Source organism: Stegodyphus dumicola, chromosome X1 (genome assembly GCF_044657685.1).
Source record: "Stegodyphus dumicola isolate Sdum_Otavi_A_Nest chromosome X1, ASM4465768v1".
In the NCBI taxonomy this organism is placed as follows: domain Eukaryota; kingdom Metazoa; phylum Arthropoda; class Arachnida; order Araneae; family Eresidae; genus Stegodyphus; species Stegodyphus dumicola.
In genome coordinates this window covers 181323150-181343428 of record NC_140780.1, presented here as the reverse complement: position 1 = coordinate 181343428, position 20279 = coordinate 181323150, and the positions used below count along the sequence as shown (strand labels likewise).

Below are 20279 nucleotides of genomic sequence, written 5' to 3'. Positions count from 1 at the left end.
TATACGTATAATATTAACTACGTATAATACTAAGAATATGAAAACATTGAAAAAGGCATTCTCAGAATATATAATAATATAAGTACTAATTCAGAAGTCAAACAACAAAAATCAGCGTTATATTTTCAAATAACGCTGATTGAATTTGAAAATATAACTCTGATTTTTGTTGTTTGACTTCTGAATTAGTATTTGTTCAGCGTGTTATTGTGTCTTAATTAATATAAGTATTCAATGTAATTACCAGAATAAAAGCGTCAGAGCAATTAATGTAATAAATTTAATACTTAGATTCAATATTTGAGCGAACAGTTTCAAAGCATTCAAGTTTAAGGAAGAAATGAAGTGACTTAGAATACTGAAATGTGTAATATTTGTATTTTGTATGAGGACTGCCAATGCTGTAATACATTTTTGTGTAACAGGTTGTCATATGAAAAATCTGTAATGTTTTTTAGCTATCACATTTTTACTTCTGAGATGAAAGTGTACTTTAAAATTTCCTATGTAAATATTAACCAAAAAAATAATGCGCTTTGTAAATAGTTACTTCTATACTAAATAATTTTTACCAAGGTATGTAGTAACAATGTTCATACATAGCAGTTTTTAGAATGGTTTTTGTTAAGACTTAAGTACTGATAGTAAGACATCAGATTTATTTGCTAAATATTCTTAAGATTAAAGAATTTATAATTTCAATTTGATTTTCACGAATTATTTATGATTTATGCTGTGAAATTTATTTTTATGGTAAAGTTACAGCCGTTTATGGTTTTTTAGTAGATGAAATAATTACTTTATTTTCAAAAAAAAAAAAAAAAAAAAAAAAGGCCTCCAAAATTTTTAATGATTTTGTAAATGAGGACTTTGTTTTCATTAGTAATACAATAGAGAATACCCTCCGAATTCAAGCATGATAGTTTTTTTTAGTTCTGAAGGGAATTAAGAACTCTTAAGAATTTTTTAAGAAGTATAAAAAAACTTAACCATTAAATTTTTAAAACTTATACATTCAAAGAATTAGAAGGCTCTTTACTTCACCCCCTTCCACTGTTAACAAAATATTTAGCATTTCTTTTTGATGCAGTGCTGTTGTAATATTACTTAATACAACAATTTATGAATAATAAAAATTAATAAAACCGAAAAAAATTCTTAGTAATTATTAGTTGTCTGTTTTGCATGATTATTAATATATCTCATTTAAATGTATTCGTTGATTTCTTGAATTTTAAGAATGAATTAACAACAAAAGGAATTTGTGTATTTAAATGCTTTTTCAGTGTTATAGCCACTGTGAATTCATGTTTTGTGGTACTTGTTCTTGTTATGACTCACATTCTGAATTTTGTTTTTCAGTCGCCATGACGTCGCAACCGACGAATGAGTCGGAACTACAACTGTATCGAGTCCTGCAGAGGGCTAATCTACTGGCTTATTACGACACTTTCATTTGTCAAGGTAAACTTCTTCCCTTTTGCATCATTCTGAGTTTGCATCGTGCATTTAAAATAGTATATTCTTTTTCTGTATTGCGTTAACAACACTGTAACGGAAATTTCGGCTTCTGTTATGTTTTATTTCTTGCTGTGTTAAAATGGCACGACTTGCGCAGAATAAAAAATAAGTCTTCCTTTAGAATTTAGATTTGAACAGATTTTGATTCTGAAAGCGGATACGAAAATCTTTTAATTGGAGAGGGGAAAATAAAATAAAATTGCAAAGAAAGGATATGAAACTCGTTTTCAATTTTGATTTAAAAAAATCAAGTGCGCTAAAACAGTCCTAAAAATAATTGAAGTCTTTATGAAAATTATACGGAGTTAATGCTCTGTTTTGATACATCTGGTAATTGGCTATTAGAAAATAATAAACGCATAAATTTATTTTCACTTTTAGAGTCTATATATTTTGGCAGTTTTTCAGGTTATTTTTGCCAAAATATATGTTCATGTTGTGCAGATACAGACCCTTTATATGTATATATGTGTATATATGTGCACGCGCGCAAGATAAAAAACAAATATAATAAAGCACTAGCTTTAATTTTCAATAGACCCTTAACTCTTCTTTTTAATTTGGTACTTCCTCTTTTTGTCCTAAAAATAATAACTGCTTATAATATATTGCTCTAAAATGTTTATTCGAAAACTAATTCTTCTCGTATGATTGATTCTAATGTTAATGACAAAGATACTTACATAACTCTTAAAGTCAATATTACTTTTGAATTTTAGCACCAAAACTGTTAGCAACTAATATGGCTAAACCTAAACCAAAACTAAATCATCCTGAACCGGGTTTTTCATCAGAGACACGTGGCATTCGCTCTTCGTTTTACCACTTTGCTAGATTTTCTTGCTTACTTCAAAAGTAAAAAAATTCATCAAATGACGGGCGCGCCTTTTACCCCAGTTAAACTGTGTCTCTGTAAAAATTATACAACATCGAATGTCAAAAATGGATAACATCTGCCAAAAATAGGTAACACTGAGAATAAAAAATTTTCAAGCTGCTACGACTCTTTATGAATCGGCGTTCATCGTCCTGCATCTACGTCGTTATTAAAAATATTATTTCATTTTAGTGAAACGACAGGATTTGAAACTGTGCTTACAAATAGGCGCATACAGAACACAAAGTACAACATAATATATTTATGTGTTTGTCGATATAGAGTATTCTGCAAAAATATCCGAGTAAAGTCAGTTTTTTTCATTTTTTGGAGATTATATAAATAATAATTTGGAACATAGGTCACTGTAAATAACATGTTTATTCATTTATAAGCAATAATAGACTTGTTTATGTCGAACTATCCACACAGAATAGTAGATAAATCCATAATATGTGTAAAATCCTTTTCCACATTGATTGCAGAATTCACTTTTTCTAGCACTCTGGAGATTAATTTTACTGAAGTTTCTTTTTGAATATTTTTAAAACTCGTTGTATTTGCCTCCAGAATTTTGGAAAAGTTGTATTTGCCCGCTCTACATTTTGAATCCATTTCGGAATTTTTTTTTTTCAAGCCTTTAATCTGCAGAATCTCACAGGTGCTCAGTGTGATTGGGGCATAAATTTTGTGGTGACAATCTGACAAGATAGTGCACGATCTGAAATATCCCATCTGCTTCTCTTTTAGTTAAATAGCTTTTGAAGAGCTTAGAGATATGCTTTAAGTAATTATCTTGCTTATAATGAAATCTTCAATCAAAGATGAAGGCCCTTTGTTACATCATCATAGATAAGGATTTAATGATAATTTTCTTGCTCCATTTTTCCATAATTTTTTAGTATGTGTCCTACTTATCTAGAGCTGAATAATCTCCAAGCAAGAATTTTGCTTCAGTTTTCATAGAGTGGTCTAGTTAGCCTTTATTAAGTTCAGTTTTGGTTTGGGTTCAGTCTTAGCAATAATTCTGCCAAATGACAATTTTCACTAAACTTTCTAAGAGAAGATCTACAGATTATTCTAGAAATAATCGCTTGACCTTGTCAATTAATTCCGTGGTTTCTTTTTTTTTCTTATTGTTGAGGTTGTTAATCGAAGACGTCTAATATTTTGTCAGAAGTGGGTTTCTTATTCATCCTTTCCTTTTTCCTTCTTTGAATACCGCCAGTTTCTATCCATTAACGGTTATATTTTGCAGCATTTGATGAGCATTTTATGTCGGCTGCATTTCGTCCTTCGCATTGTTCAGCCAGCACTTTTCAAAATTTAAAAAAAAAAAAAAAATTCTCTGCTCAGTAGACAATTCTAATGAATTTGGCTTTGGAATTGCTTAAATGTTATTCTGTTAAAATATTTTAAAAGTGTAAATTATTTTACTTACAAAAAATCCTCTCTTATCCCCCAAAAATGATAAACTTGCATACATTTAAAGTCTGAAAAAGGAAGAAAATGTACCTCTATATAATTGATTGATAATCTTCGAAAAAAAAGGAGGGTTATGCAGTGAAGCATGCTGACAGAAAAATTATAGATAGATAGATAGACAGATAGGTAGAAGTAATTGAGGACACTTACTTTTCTTTATGTTTATACATTTTCGAATCTAAATCTGGAAATGTGGTATTGAAATGAAATTAAATTACAGTGCAATTAGTAATAATAAATGAAAAAAAGGGATTAAAATTGATTTCTTTTTTTCTAAAACCTTTGCTCAGCATTGTTTATAACGCGTACAGTACATAGGACTTCTGCATTTGTTCATATTGTACTTTCATATGATGGTGAACAAAAAGATAAGTCAATACTAGCAGCTATTAATAAAATTAATTTGTTTAAAAAATGAAATTAAGGAAAATTATAAACTTAAAAAAAAAATTCTATTGCAAAAGCGAAAGAATTTTTTCAATATTTATAGGAAAACTCTGTGTTCAAAATCTGAATAATTTTTATTTATAAAATTAATTTAGCATAAGAAGTAGTTTTATATTAGTGCATAATTGTTTGTAGCCCATTACCAAACGTCAGTTAAATGTATATTTTCAATTTTGATTGCTCAGTTAATTCTGATACAGTGATAATGAATTCATATAATTTTCATTTTAATCAAGGGACAAATCCAAGTAGCATAAATTGATTTTTAAATCTTAAGAATTGCAAAGTACGTGACTTGAGAATCGGGATGAAATATAATAAATTTCATTTTGCATCCTAAATTTAACGTTCTTATGCTTGTTAAGTATAAATAGGATTTTTTTTCTTTTTATAAGTAACTTATTCCCCATTAATAGCGTTAATATTATTAATACTATTACTGTTTTAGGATGAAAGTTTTAACTTTTATCGATTAGGAAAAATGTTGCATTAGCTGTCTTCTTGTATCTCATTCAGTTAACATACTCCTTCAGCTCTTAATTGGATAACTAAATATTTAATCTGGATTATTACGGGAATTGGGAGAAATATTGGTTTTACTAATTCTAGAGGCAAAACTATATATCGAACATCATACATTTGTGGATTTAAAATTGTAGGTTGAAAAATCTGATGTAATTTTAAGATGAAGTAATTACCAGTAATGAACCATTATTCCCTCAGTGAACAATTACTCAGCAACATATTTTCGTTTTTTAATTTAAAATGAGTTCTGTCTAGAACAGCATATGTAATGTCCCACGAAGTAGTATTTTTAAGTTATTGAATGTTTTCAATTACAGATATATGCTATGTGCTTTTTTATTCTCTCCCTTTCTCTTTCAAATTACCGGCAATGACTCTGTTATAAGATGAGTTTCTTTGGATGATTAAGTTTATTCAGTTAGACAATATTTGCTTTCAGCTGAAACAAGTTCTTTATTCGAAACAGATTAAAAAATCTGAGTTTAATCGATATTTTGAGTACTTTTTAAATGAATTTAAAAATTCCTTATCCTGGCATATATAACTTAAAACTTTTTCCTATTTATGTACTCAAAATATTAATAAAATGAGAAGCTTGCAATTTTTTATCCCATCTCTCGCGGGCCATTTTTTTCACTGGATCACAGGCATGTGTGTTCTTTAATAAATGAATGAGGATCCTTTGGTGCAGAGAGGATGTATGTGTTGAGGTATTTAAAAATTTGGAATGTAATTTTATTGATATAAATATAAAGCTTGAATTGAATGGCCAGAACGCTTAATTAGTATCTCCACAAAAATAAAAAAAGAGCGTAAGCGTTTACATTATGAATATTTTTTCAATAAGCATGGTGAATAATAAAACATGAAACATAAAAATTTAATTGTGTTTATATTTTGTCTTCATTCGAACCTCGGACATCAGTTAACAATTTTTTGTTCCCAATGGGCTAATTGAATTTGTAAGCAATCAAATTTTTTGAACTTGCATTTAAATATAAATAAAATTTTCACGGAGTTGACAGCCCGTTTATTCTGATCATACGGAAAGCTATTTGACCATTAGTAATGCATCTTAGTATTAAAATTTAAAAAAAAAAAAAAAAAAAAAAGAAAGTTTTTAACTTATTATTAATCTATCTAATTATCTGAAGGTATTTAAAAAAGAACATACTTGGTTTCAGTACAGAAAAAGTAATAGCAAATTTTTTACCAGATCAAGAAGAATGTAGAGAACATCAAAGCAGGAAATTTGAAAAGTCAACTGTACCCTCACGGGTTTGGACCATGAATCTTCCTGTTGGCTAGCTGGATGTGTTAATAATTTACACATAAGAGCACGACGGAAATTGCGATAATTTCTTACAAGGCTACATGCAGTTTTGTAAAAAAGAATATGGGTAGATAGGTATTTTCTTTTCAGGTGTGAAATGTTTACTTTTTTTAATATTAGAGATCTAAATAGAGCTGCTAAGGTCTTTATGTAATGTTCAGGATTCTTTAATAGTTTAGAAGCTTAAATAACAATGTTGAAAGTCCGCTAGAATTCAAAATTCCTCCCAAAAAGTTTTGCTTTTATAGAAACATAAGCCTTTGCTTTCTGCAGCAAACCTTAGGTATATTCTATATTTATGAGAGTTAAACTACCTGATAAAATTGTCCTAAATGGTCCATGAGGTTTCCACGTGTCAGCATAAAGTCTTTTATTCGAAGTGACAGTTTTTATTGATAATAAAATTAATCCAGATTTGTTATATCGTTTTTTGCATTAAATCTTAAAAAATATCAAAATACTATGCTTCTGTTCCCCTGCTCCCATACGAAAAGAATTGTTGTTCCTAACAGTCATATCTTATTGATTATTATTATTTTTAAATATTCAATCATTCTGGACCTATTTTCATAGATTCCACATTATTAATTATTGATATATTTCGTGCTTATATCTAGAGCATTTTGATAGGTCAATATGCAGTATGACCTAACTTTGTTTTCAGTCGGTTTGGAAATTTAAATCGTGATATAACAGCACGCCTTTTGCTTGTGAACTTTCCTTTCCGGCCCAAATTCATTAACTACCACAAAGTTGTTTGCCGCCGGCTGTGTTTTAATGGTTTACGGCTGTATCTTTTTTTTTTTTTTTTTTTTATTCTTTTTGACGCTGGACCATATGCATATACGTGTCTTGTATGTGATAACGCTTGTAATCGTTGCAAATCCATCTAGATATGAAATGTCCAGTGCATGTAGAGATGCTAAATATTACACATGCATTTTAGCGGATGCTTTATCTGTCTTTTGTGATATCTCATAGAGTTTTATACAATTTGAAGTCTATCCTAGTTTATTTAACAAAAAGTTTTAACTATTGTGTTTGCTTATATATTTATATATTGGAAATAACCTTGTGCTGAAGCTTTTACTTTTGGCCTTAAATACACATTCGGGTTTTCTGCCGAATATTTGTCGAAATTTTAATGATTTTTCAATTTATATATTTTCGATTTGTATAATTAAGCTCAACGTGACGATCTGGTACTTAACACAATAAGAGATCCTTTTTCAGTGCATAACCAATTCCAAGAGTGGTATAAAGCTTGGAACTTGGTTATCTCGTAAGGTGACTCATGTTTTGAGATATGTCAGAAAGTAAACAAGAGTTTCGCTAAGGAACTGCTACAAATTTGCTTGTTTGAGAAAGGTAAATTTCGGTGTAAAAACGTGATCTTTCAGAAGAACGTAGCTATTGTGTAGATTTAAAGTCCGATCTCTATTTAGAGGATCGTACTAAATGGCAAAGTTAGACAGAATGGTAACATAACATACAAAAAATACCATTTTATCAATACAAGGAAAGCCCTTTTTTAGAAATATAAAAAAGAAGTTTCATCAACAAAAGTTTTACTTTATTGTTATGCGATATAACATAGCTTTTTTAAATGTGTTTGCATAGCTCAATAATATACGAAAACTTCAATTAATCTATGTAATTCATGCTTAATTTTCATTCTATGGCATTGTGTAATATATTTCGGTTTAAGAAGCATTTCAAATTATTGCAGAAACTGAGTATAATATTCGTGTTATTTTGCAGTAAAAAATGAAAACAAAAATCAACTAATTTTTATGCATTTTAAGCAAACTTAGCATCTTTCCATGCAAATGAAAAAATCGTCTACAGAGAAATATCTTACTCGTTGCATTCAGTTTATGTTCACTTGGGATTTTTAAACAAACTCTGTTTTGAGGAATTTATTAAAAATGATAATCTTTTGTCATTTTTAGCTTTTGTATCAATATCCGTGCTACGCCTGGCCTCCCTTTCTTTTCTGAATGGGTTGTGGGAACTATGTCAGAATGTATAGGATTTCACTAATTTTAAATCATGGGTTTCACTAATTGTCGAGTTTAAAAGGCTTCCATATATGAATTTCAATAGGAAGCTCCAGGAAACAGGCTAAACAATCGAAAGCCGAATGCTTTCTAAGGAAAGGGAAATATATTGATTAATGCCATCAAGTTTGTAGTGACTATACTTTTTCAATTTAAACGCGTAATTAGATTCTTCATTATGCCAAAAATCCTTACTTTGTTTTGAAATCCAAAGAATTATAAAAACTTTTGAAAAGTGTAATGAAGCCACATAAGCTTTCATCCCGATGTATAGAAAGCTAAAACTCTATAGATCTTTTCTTCATTAAAAAAAAAAAAAAAAAGGTGAACTAAGATTATTAAATTCTTCCTTATGCCAAAAATCCTTACGTTGTTTTGAAATACAAAGAATTATGAAAACTTTTGACAAAGGCTATGATGTCACATAAACGTTTATCTTGCTGTTTAAAAGCTAAAACATTATAGTTCCTTTCTTCATAGAATGAGCTAAAGACCTAGTGTACAAACTTGAGCTGTATATAGATGTTGCTTAGATACGGAAATTGAATAAACGGTTTAATAGTGGCGAGCGCTCCGTTAGTGATCCAGCTTAGCATCGTAATTTTTTCGGAGACTGGAAAAATCAGTTAATTTTCTATTTTCTTACATTAAAAAAAAAAAAAAAAAAAAAAAAAAACTTTCCGTTTATGCTATTTTGTCAATAATGCTGATAAAATCGTATTGAACATGTTCTTTACTTTTTGGCCTTATAAAACTGAGGACATATATTATTTGTTTGAAGAATTAATAAAATTTGTTCGACTAATTTCATTGTTTATGCAATTCAAACCTATATAACGCAAAAGAAAGTCAATAATATGCGTCTGAGTATTGGATAGTTATAAAATATTTCCTAGCGACCTATCCACTCAACCAATCGAAGTGAAATTTCAGACATTGCTGTTTGAAGGTATGCGTTCGAGATTGTGATGATTAAAAATAACAGAGTTCTCACGGTTACAGTTACAGTGTAAAAATTTCGAAATTTTCGATGGCAACACCCACTTCTTTCCAACGCAAATAGATCAGCTCATTGAAAAACTATAAATAACGTTGGAACGATACACGTATGACGAAAATTACGGGCGTAAAAAATTCACAAAGAAAATCATTTTGAAGGACTAGTGACAACACAAAAGAGGAGACTTGGGGGGGGGACTGTTATCGGAATTACAAGTTTTCAACGTGAATAATGTTTAAAGATACAGTTATCTCCGGTAACTTTGCATCAGGTTGAGGTCGGGGGATCGCGGTGACTTTATCGTAGTCACCCTGATGGATTCCTAATTCTGGGGTTATCTGAAATCTAAGATGTACGCATTAGATCCACGAGATTTGTCAGAATTGAAAGACACCATAAAAGGTGAAGTTATATAGATACCTGCTGCGATGCTATGTTCGTCATCGTTGTCAACAATCTCTGGCAATTTGCGTCATAAGTGTATCATTCCAACTCCATTTATAATTTCTCACTGACTGCCCTGATCAATTTGCGCAGGAAAAAAAAAAGGGGATGTTGCCATTCGAAAATTTCAAAACATTTTCACTGTAACAGTAGCCGTGAGAGACCTATTGTTTTAAGTCATCACAATCTCCAGCGCATACCTGCCAATAGCATTATCTGAAATTTAATTTCTATTGGCTGAGGTGATAGGCCGCTAGATGTTTACATAGTTTTTTTAGATTAACCTGTAGATCAGTTTGTGACTGCAATAAAATAATACTTGCGAATATCCTATATTCCATAAAGTGGCCTTCTAAGAAAATTACTGCTCGTATACTAAGGCACAATCATTTTAGGGAAACGAATAATTTCGAAAGTGTACGAAATTGAATCTTTGATCTCGTTCTCTCACTTCATTCACATTTTACATTACCTCATACAGCACGAAAAATCACATGTTGCAAATATATGATTCATTTAACATGCTTTCGCAACCTGGTTTGTTGCTAATTTTGTTTAACGAAGTGCGTTAGCATTGTGTCTCGTATTTGTTGTAGTAACAAAATGTCTACTTTATTTTTCTTTCGAAACCTGTGTGGACAAATGTCAAGAAAAATTTTTTGCTGATGTTTAGGTATCATACTCTGAAATTAATCGCAACAGTTTATACATTTTATAAGAGCACCTCTTTGAATGAAATGACATATTAAGAGTTCATTCGCGAAAATTAAGTTGTATGTGAAGTAGAATTCTTTATTCTTCTCTGTTTCTTTCTACTTTCTAATCTTAAGGGGAAGAAATTATTTATTCCTTTTGATACTTATATGATGATGCCCTTCGCGTGTAATCCAAAAATAAGGAAATGAATTTGATAGGCGACCACAAGAGCTTCTTTCTTCTACATAGTCTTTCCTCAATGCAGTTAACCTTCACTGAAATTTAATTTATTAAATGAAGTTAAACATACGAAAGATAAATCCAAGAGGAAAAGTAACTAACACAAACGTAATTTTTTACTGTATATTAAAGTTTTAGTTTTCGACATCAAACAAATTTGGTTAGCTAACAGCCCATAAACATGCGTATATTTATTGGAAGAAAAATTCTTTCATTTGTTATTCTGATAGCTACGAATTCATTCCTAAAGAAGCAAACATCAAATACAGAGGATAATTGCATTTTCTGTACAAATAGATGATCGCGAGCTATTAGCGAAGGCATAAGGAAGTTTGTTAGAGACTGTACATAATCTTTCGGAAATATGCGAAGTTCGTCTTTTGCAAATTTAAGCTCAAATAGTGCTTCTATTCTTTAGGCTTTTGCCGAAATGTTTTGTTATTGCATTTTCTTTCTGGTTTGCCCTTCCCACCCGAAGTTCTTTCAGATTGCTTTTGTAGTTTTCGTTGTTCATTTCTGTTGTTCTTGTTGAGGTTTTAGTTCGATGGAATTTACATTTATTTATTTATTTAGATTCTGTTTAGCTTTCAGCAGTTTGAAACCAGTTTTGCAAAGCAATCTTAAAATTGTGTTTATTCCTTTAAATTACGCGTTGCAGGACCAATGTCAATATTGTTCATTCTTATTTTGATATTGCAGACTCAAAATTCTGTTGTTTAGTTCAAATTGTTAACCACAAAATAAAGAAAAGGAGCGCGTTTCAGATATGAAAATGACAAATAATGTTTACTGATAGCTTGAAATAATAATGTTGAATTGTATTTATCGAAAGAATTTATATTAATGGTAGATGCGATATTAGCTCCCCCCCCCCATTATACATTAAATAAACACAACAGCAAATGATAAGTAATATATAGCTAGGACGAAAAATATTTTTGCTCCGATTTGATCTGGTATGAGCAAGTAGCTTATCTGGATCCCACCCTATAAGGGGTTTCTGCCCTTTAATTCAAGAGCGTCTTTTTCGAAACACAAGGTCGCGAAGTTTGGCGCAAGTTCAATTAAAGGCAACAACAAATGCATGTCTTTATCCAATTACTGGGTGAAAGTATTCTTTAGTTAAAAGATATTTAAATGTAAGATTCGTTTTCAAAGTGATAGATGTGTTTTTATTGTGGCAAGAGTATTTTGATATCAGAGAAATCACATAACACCAGCAGAAAATAAAAATTTTGCAACGATATTTTAATGTGGTTTAGTTTTATAAACAGCGCTGCCTCAAAGCCATTAAGAAGCAGATTTTCGTTCGCTTAGAATTTTTATTATTTATGCAATGTAGTTTAAGAAGTAAGATCATTTAAAACTTTTTTTTTTTCCACTTCAAATGTGGCAGGTTGGGAAATTCAATATAATTAGTTTTTAATTTTTTGTGATATAGGCTGCAGAAAGGGTAACATTACTTTTCATCGGTATTTTGTAACTTTATATTAATAATTCAGAATTTCAAAATGACTTTCTGTCCAGTTGAAATTTTAAGTATAGAGTGAATAATAGAAAGTTGTTTTAGTATACAGTTTTCGTTTTATCAGTTTCTCAGCTGTTGGAGTAGTATATCAGTTCACTGAAAAATACTGGATTAGACGTTTTATTTAAGTCCGTGTTATAGATGTAGAAATGTCTCTCTATTAGTTCGCAAAATTTCGCCTGAGCTGCTGATAACAAACTTAAACTGATTGCCAAGCCAGTTATTGAAAGAAGCAGTAAAAAGTAAATTTAAGCGCAAAAGAGGCCAGAAGAATACGATTGTTACAGAAAACATTTCTGGAAAATATGTTTTGAAATATTCAGTACACGTGCTCTAAACAGCTTCTCTTAGCTGAATTCCTTTAATTCTACTGCTGCATTTTTCACAATGAGATAGATGGATGAAAGCTATAGGTTAGCATTTGTGCCCGTCACGAGTCAAAATAAAGGGATTTTTCAAGGTAAAGAGAAATTAATAAAGGTGTCATTGTTTACAAGTATCACACTATGATAGTTAAATGGTAGTGTAACGATATAAATTCCTTTCATCAACATATATATTTTCTAGATAATGCAATAAAATATAGAAATACCTATAACTGTAAAGTAACTGAGCGATGGGTTGCTTTATTTTGGTAAAACAGAACAACAGCTTTAAAATAGGAAATTAAGCTCGAAATATTAATTTTTTGGTTAGAGATCATGTAGTAATGACCGCATGAAGCAGTTTTGGTTTTAGTTTTCAGATAGAAAATATCAGGCTCTAAACTTGAGTTAAATTTTTTTATTTCATAATTAACCTAACCTTTCTTGAATTCTTACCAACAACTGTAACTGATGCACATACTTTATTATTTCGTTATCGATTATGTGTTAACTGTGTAATTAATATTTGCTGTTCGTTAATAGGCGGTTTCCTTTAAAAAGTCCTCCACAAAGGCATTCCTTTTCTCAGGCAGGGGGCCCTTGCATGCTTTTTTTTTTTTTTTTGTGTGTGTGTGTGTGTGTGTGTGTGTGCTCAGCTAAAAAGCAGCAACGATGTTTCTTGCTGATTATTACAGTTACTGTCATCTGAATTTTAAGTTAAATATAACTGCCTAAAGTTTATCAGCAAGAACTAGATTTGTTAGTGTTTGTTGTAAATTCTGATTTAGCATATTATAATTTCTAACCGTTCTGCTAAATACGATTGCAGTTTTGCAGTATATCTCGCTTAGGTGTATCACCTCAACAATCCGGGAAAACGTCTTTCTGAAGACAAAAATTCGACTAATATTTCTTCGGCAAGCTTCTTTTAAAGTCTGAGTCACCGCTTGACAATTGATCTCGCTTTCAAATTTCTTTACTAAGCATTTATTACACTATGTGAACACGTAAATGGTGCTGCGTTCTTAAGATGCATTTTTTTTCTCTTTGGCCAAGAACGATGTGGATGGGCATTGTAATCACATGTCTACATGAAATCTGTTCCATTCTACTTTATCCTATACGAAAAAAAAGCAAAGGATGCTTTTATACCTCGTATTTTGAACCTCACTTAACAAGACTATTTTCAGACAGTTGTACAATACTCGAAACAAAAATGTTCCGAATTCATCTTCCACTTATTTCTCTTTCTCCTTATCTTTATCTTTTTTTTATTCAGATCAATATTTATCGGTGCTTATTTGCGAGCCGTAAATTAGCATTTTGAATCGCTCTAAAATTACGTGATTCGAATGCTCCATTTTCTTGTTTCTTTTCGAGCTGGTTCATTCTCATTCTAAATAATGCTTATTAATTCTCTCGCTTGTAAATCACTCATATTAGGAAGGTACTTTAGGAGGCGTTTCGGGTGATTCAAAATTTGATTTATAAAAATTTGTCGGAGCAGTTAGACAATGGTGAATTTTTTTTAATTTTCGTTATTTTCAAATCAGGTTTCAAAGGAGGAAATATTTTAAACTTGAAAAAGCGCTTTTCATTTAGAGAAATCAATTAAAAAAACCTCCTTTGTGGTTATTTAGGATGCCGCATCGTTTTCAAACAAGAAACAATAGGCAGGGAACTCAAGCCCGAATAGTGTCATCGAATACTTCTCTGACCGCGTCTCATTGCATATATCAGTTTGCTATATTCATCAGCTACATATCCCCTTGATGCTCCAAGATCTTATTCTCTTCAGAGATACAGATAAAAGGCCTCTATCAAATGCGCACAAACTACAAGTTATTATCTGATAATTTGTTCGTGGATTTTGTTGGCATATAATCTTACGTATCTTTTGTTAACTGATCATCACCATTAGCTTATAACGTCTGATCTTTGTAAAAAATATTTTAAAGCCATATTTGGGCGAAAGGCCCAAACAGAGCCCTAAAATATATTATATGTAGTTATGCAAATTGCGTAAAATAGTTCTTTCTCTGAAATGAGTTTTAGAATTTTTATACATGAGTACATTAAATAATAGTGCTTAAATTTGGCTCAAAATTTTTATTTTAAAATAACGCCAAGTATTGAAAATTTCAAGTGTCACTAAACTTGTTTTATTAAAAAATGTACTTGTGATAAATCGGAAGATAGTTATTTCAAAACCACACAGTCGAATGTCAAAGAAATCGTGCAACATTATTTTTTCTGTTTCCTAGTGATGATCAATATTTAGATGATATTTACATTAACAGACAATTTTTTTTGTGTGTGTATAAATATTCACTTATTAAATATTAAGTCCTAATATTTTTAGGTATTCTATATTATAATTGCATTATTTATTAAAATTTTTTAATCCATTTATGTGTGTCTGCATAATTCCAATTAAAAACTAACTTCTGTTATTTCAAGCTTACTATAATTTTTTTCATTCAAGCTTACCATCAGTTTTTAATCCTTCCTACTCCCAACGTTAAAATTTAAATGACGGATTAGTGAAGTGTGTTTCATAGGAAGATGGCTTATGCTGTTTAATATGCGAAAAAACATTTTACTGTGTCTTGTGAAAATTGCCATTTATGTAGGCCAGCGTTGTGTAGAACGTCGATGGTGCCATAACGTGACTTTTTTTTATGGATAAATTTATCTTCTGTAGAGCAGATAACTAAAGTACTAAACAGTGATAAAATTTTGTAAGGTTTTTATCTTGAAATTTTAGACATATTTAAATATTTATTACAATAGTTACAAAGCAAAATATATGAAGCATTCAATCTCATAAACATTTATAAAATTAACTTCCGCATGTTTGTATAGATATATTGTATACTGTATAAAAATGCGAAGTAAATATTATGCTGCAAAAATGATATAATAAAAACATGTTGCTATAAAAAGCTATGACGTGTTGCCATAAATGCTGTAAATATAAAGTATTTTGTGAAATGTAGTCGATAAATTATTTGGTAGGGTGACAGCTTTATAAAATGTTATCAGCATTTTGGTAACATGCAAGTGCGATTAAAAACATTTCATTTACTTATTTTTTGTAATTCCTCTATTTGAAAGGTGGCAGAACGAAACTACATGCAATGCAGAAAAATTGTACTATAAAAAAACTTTTAACAAGCTTTAAATATATTTGGAATAAAAAATTATTCTGCTACACCTGAAATTTGATAAGAGCAGTAAAAGGGACATAAAGTAGCAACAGCTGAAAATTAAAGGAGTAGGGGAAAAAAAAAAAAAAAAAAACCTTAATTCTTAATTACAGGCTAGTGAAAAATTATAAATGGTGTCTGGAATTGATTTCTTCAATCATGCTTACAAATTTCGCGAGCATGCCACTCATATATGTCTATTTGTAAAACAAATATTTCATTAATTTAAAAGATGCAGTTTGCAATTTAAAGTATAGAGTGTTCGTCGCGGTTGTTTAGAAGCTGACAGATTCATTATTAAATTCTAAAATTCTCTTAAAAAATAGGGTGGGTAAAAAAAATAAAAAAAGCTTTTAGCCACCTAATTACTTAAGATAACAAATGCTTATAGGAATAAAATCGTCAGTTCCTTGCATCTAACAGATTGTGTTTTTCAATATTTTTGTTTCATTATCATCTTACCAAAAGGGAAGAAACAATAATGCACTCTCTCGAAATGAGATTTCATTTCATGGTCGTAATTTCATCATTCTGTTAAGAAATGTGTTTTCTGTTAATGTAAAACAAAGGGAAAACATTCCGATCGGTACCCTCCCTCATATTAAAGGGCATAGAAGTAAATTTCTGCTAAAATTTAAATGGCCGGAATATTTCTTATAGCAACATCTATTAAACCTCTTTTAATGAGATGATTGGTGGCGTTTCATTACCCATAATTCCGAGACAAAAGTGGTCTTAATTACCACATTTAAACTAAATTAGAAGCGATGAATTAATATTTCTTTTGTCTGATTCATCGGATGAATTGCCTCTCGTAGGAGGCTATCTGTTGCGCTTTTCTGTGAACGATCGCGTAAAAGACACGGTGATGATTGATAATGGCACCGCTTCACACACACAAGTAGGAGGAAAATACGACTTCCTTTAAACACGCGCAAGTATGAAGTGCTTGATGGATGCTTTAATTAACCTAAATACTTGCTCACGACAGATATTTACAATTTTACGCACGATAACGGTCAACCTCAAAAGACAGAATTCAATTAGCATTCGAAACAGTCAATCAACGCTTCTAGTTGAGATATTGCTCATAACGTAGTTTGCGACGACGCTTCTTTCTTTTTGCGCTAACAAAACCTCTCATTGTTTAGATGAAGTGCTTTATTGGCATTAGTATTTGTTTCTTTTTTAATTCTTTACTCTCGAAATTCCTGCAGTGTTCGAATAGAGAAAAAACAAGTTTTTTTTTTTTTTTTTTTTTTTAGTGTTTTTATGGATCTGCTTTCAGCTTTTCAAATTAGTTGAAATTCTTAATTGAGAAATATAAATCGGTCTTCATATTTGGCATTCATAGATTGTTTTGAAATTTTTATTTTTTAAAACATAAAACTCATGTTCTTCAAATATATGCATTTAATGGACGCTTTCCTTTTTTCTAATTTTAATGCGAATTTAGGTTTTTTGCATTTAATTACAGGTACGGGCAAAATATATTTATGTAATCTAGCTAAATATTTTTGCATAAAAATTGAAACCATCGGTAATTTTAACTGAAACTCGTTGAACCTGAGTTTATTATCTCTCTTATTTTTGTAATATAGTAAATGTTTAGAAAATCCTACGTGCAAGAAAGTATTTTGAAGGCATCATTTTCTTTGTAGTATTTTAAATTCTCACTGAGAAGATTGAAGGTACAGCCATTTGTTTAGTGTATGTACGAAAAGTTCGCCAATGAAACAAAATACTGTTTGACTGCGGAAAACAAAGCATTCCTCTGAGTGTACCATAACATCTTATTCAAATGAATGATCTAAAATAATAACTAGCTGAAGAAAGGGAAGTTTTTGTTTTGAAATAAAATAGGTTAGGTATGGAAAAAAAGCAATTTTTACTATGCTAGGTAAAAATTAGGTTTTTCTCTACAGATGAAAATAAATTGGCGTTTTAGTTTGAAGATGTTGATTAATTTAACTTATAGAATTTTATTGCTGTTTTTTTTTTTTTTTTTTTTTTTTTTTTTTTTTTTTTTTTGTTGTTGTTTTGATTTTATTCTTGAGCATATATAGGTCCTTTGAATATTACCTATCATTATTTTCTCCATAAAGCTGTATTTCTTGCTTAATTAAGATTGAAGAGACTGAGACAGATTTAGAAAGGTATTTTGGTTGCTTTGTATAAAGTGTTCTCATGAAATATCGTGCCCGCTATCGCCTTAGTGAAGTTTATTATAAATTTGAATATTTGAGAGTTAATGATGGTTTTTATATATTACTCGAATTTCTTTTGACTCAAAACTTAAAATACTGTATAATTAAAAAGAACAGTGATCTTTAAATTACGTTTCGTTTATGAGGCACAATATGTTTAGCATTCGAAATACATACTCTCAGTTCAAATCCAGGTCAATACGTAAAGTGTCGGGTTACTTTTCACCTTTAAAAAAATAAAAAAAGACCTCTTGAATATTCATAAGTTCTTTTTTTTTTTTTTTTTTTTTCCTTTTTTATTTTCCTCTTCAGCCTTAAATTTCCTTGAAGCAGATTTATTATTACTGCTTCTTTTTCTGCGAATCCGATTTGTTTCTTAGAATACCAAAATGGAGATAATGCAGTTACGGACACATGATGTGAACAAATAGTCACAAGTCAAGAATTATTATTCCAAAGGTGACTACAAGAGAAGATATTTTTCAAAATCAGGCTTGTGGTTGCCTTTAGCGTGTTAAACTTGTTTCTTGGTGCGTTAAAATTTCTGTTCCTATTATACGCAAAAGTATGGTTCCAATATGCTGTTTTCTTTACTTCTTTAAATAATAAGCTTAGAAATTTAGTTTTTCTGCTTTTAATTAAAGGCTCTGATAAAACAGTTTCATGATTTCACAAAATTAACCCAACCTGTTCGTACATCTTTTGTTTTTCCGTTTTCTTTAAATTAATTGCGCCATTCGAGTTATAAATTTGGTTGATTTAAAGTATTTTGCATACATCCAATACCTCTTCATAGAATAACTACGTTTCCGTATTTCTCTAGTTTTCTATTGCAGTCATGAACAATATTAATATTATTCATTAATTTCAAACTTGAAAAATACTTACCGCTTTTAAATCTAGCTTTTGGTATATAACATGCTTTTAGCATGGATATATTCTTGTGCAAGTTTCAAAATCAAGTTTTCAAAATATATTACTTGAAAGCTTTATCTCATAGTAAGTTGTTTATATTTTTTACAAAAAAAAAAAAAAAAAAAAAAAAAAAAAAAAAAAAAAAAAGGTTCTTTTATAACAGTAAGGGTAATACTTATCTCATTTCCTAAACGCAATTTTGTAAATGTATCAAAATGCAATTCTCTACCGTACTTTATTTTGTTTGAATGTTTTACCTTGATCTTACCTTGGCACTTTATTTTAAATTATCAAAAATCTCTATTTTTATTTCGAAGTACAGTTAAAAAAAAAGTTTAAATTAATTAATTGCCATTTTTTATGGAATAAGAAATTAGCATAATTTAAGACCTCTCTGTGTCACAAGAAAAGAGCCTAATTTTTATGTTTTTAAGATTCTCATTAAAAGAAAATAATCTGCTATTAAGTTATAACTTGCATTGTTATTTGCCGTAACCTTATGAATAAAATTTCTGCAACCATTACACATAATTACCATATTAACCTTAGATATTTTACATGCAAAAAATAGGTTCTTACATAATTATTTCTTGGTAAATCACGGGCCAAACCAATTGTAACTTTTAGAGGTGTAATTCCTGTAAAGTTATTAAGAATGCAACTGTTGTGGTTACTCAAACAGCCCGTGGTATCCCAGTTCTCACAAATTTTCTTTATAATCTTATAAGATTTTTTGTGATAGTCTTACATCTTTATTTGTAAACAATATCTTCTTATTTTTATTCTTATTTCTATAATTCTGAATTATCGCAGTTTTTTTTTTTTTTTTTTTTTTTTTTTTTCTGTCATTGTATAAAAGAAGATTTGTTTTTGAAAAAAATATTCTAAATTTTAAAAAAGAAAAAAGTATTCTCTGGAAGAAAGTTATGGATTTTTAACTCAGATAAATGTTAAATAGGCATCATTTTGAAAATAATGGTTAGGCTGATCAGGCCTCTAGAGCTTCTATGATGTAAATTGACTTAAAAACTTGCCCTAACACCTAACGACTATCCGTGAAAGTTATATTTATACGTGACAAATTATTGCCCCTGCTAATGCAAAATTAAAAATAATAGCAAAATGAAATGATCTTTTTCTGATATAAAAAAACTTACACAACAGGCAAGTTGCATTGACGCTAAGATTTGTCAAGTTAAGATAAAAATGTTACTTAATTAATTATTTTAGATGTTAGGTTTTGCTGTGCACATAATATTATAAAATTCTTCCGAAATTTTACTTTGACTTGTGTTCTGTGAAACGCAGTTTGAAGACCACTGCTTTTTTGTCATTTTGCATTGTTCATTCATTCCGGACTTTAAAAATACAAACTTTGATTTGATATTTAACATAACATGCTTTGACCTCATTACATATTTTTGTGT

General features: G+C 29.9%; 1 protein-coding gene across 10 annotated transcripts in view; it reads left to right on the top strand.

Moving 5' to 3' along the window:
- LOC118183128 (uncharacterized) overlaps positions 1–20279 on the top strand; it is a 412812-nt gene that overhangs the window by 269907 nt on the left and 122626 nt on the right. For all 10 annotated transcript variants that reach the window (XM_085807732.1, XM_085807733.1, XM_085807731.1 and 7 more), the window contains one exon: positions 1363–1464. In XM_085807732.1, the coding sequence (XP_085663858.1) occupies positions 1363–1464 (102 nt within the window). The remainder of the gene's footprint in view (positions 1–1362; positions 1465–20279) is intronic.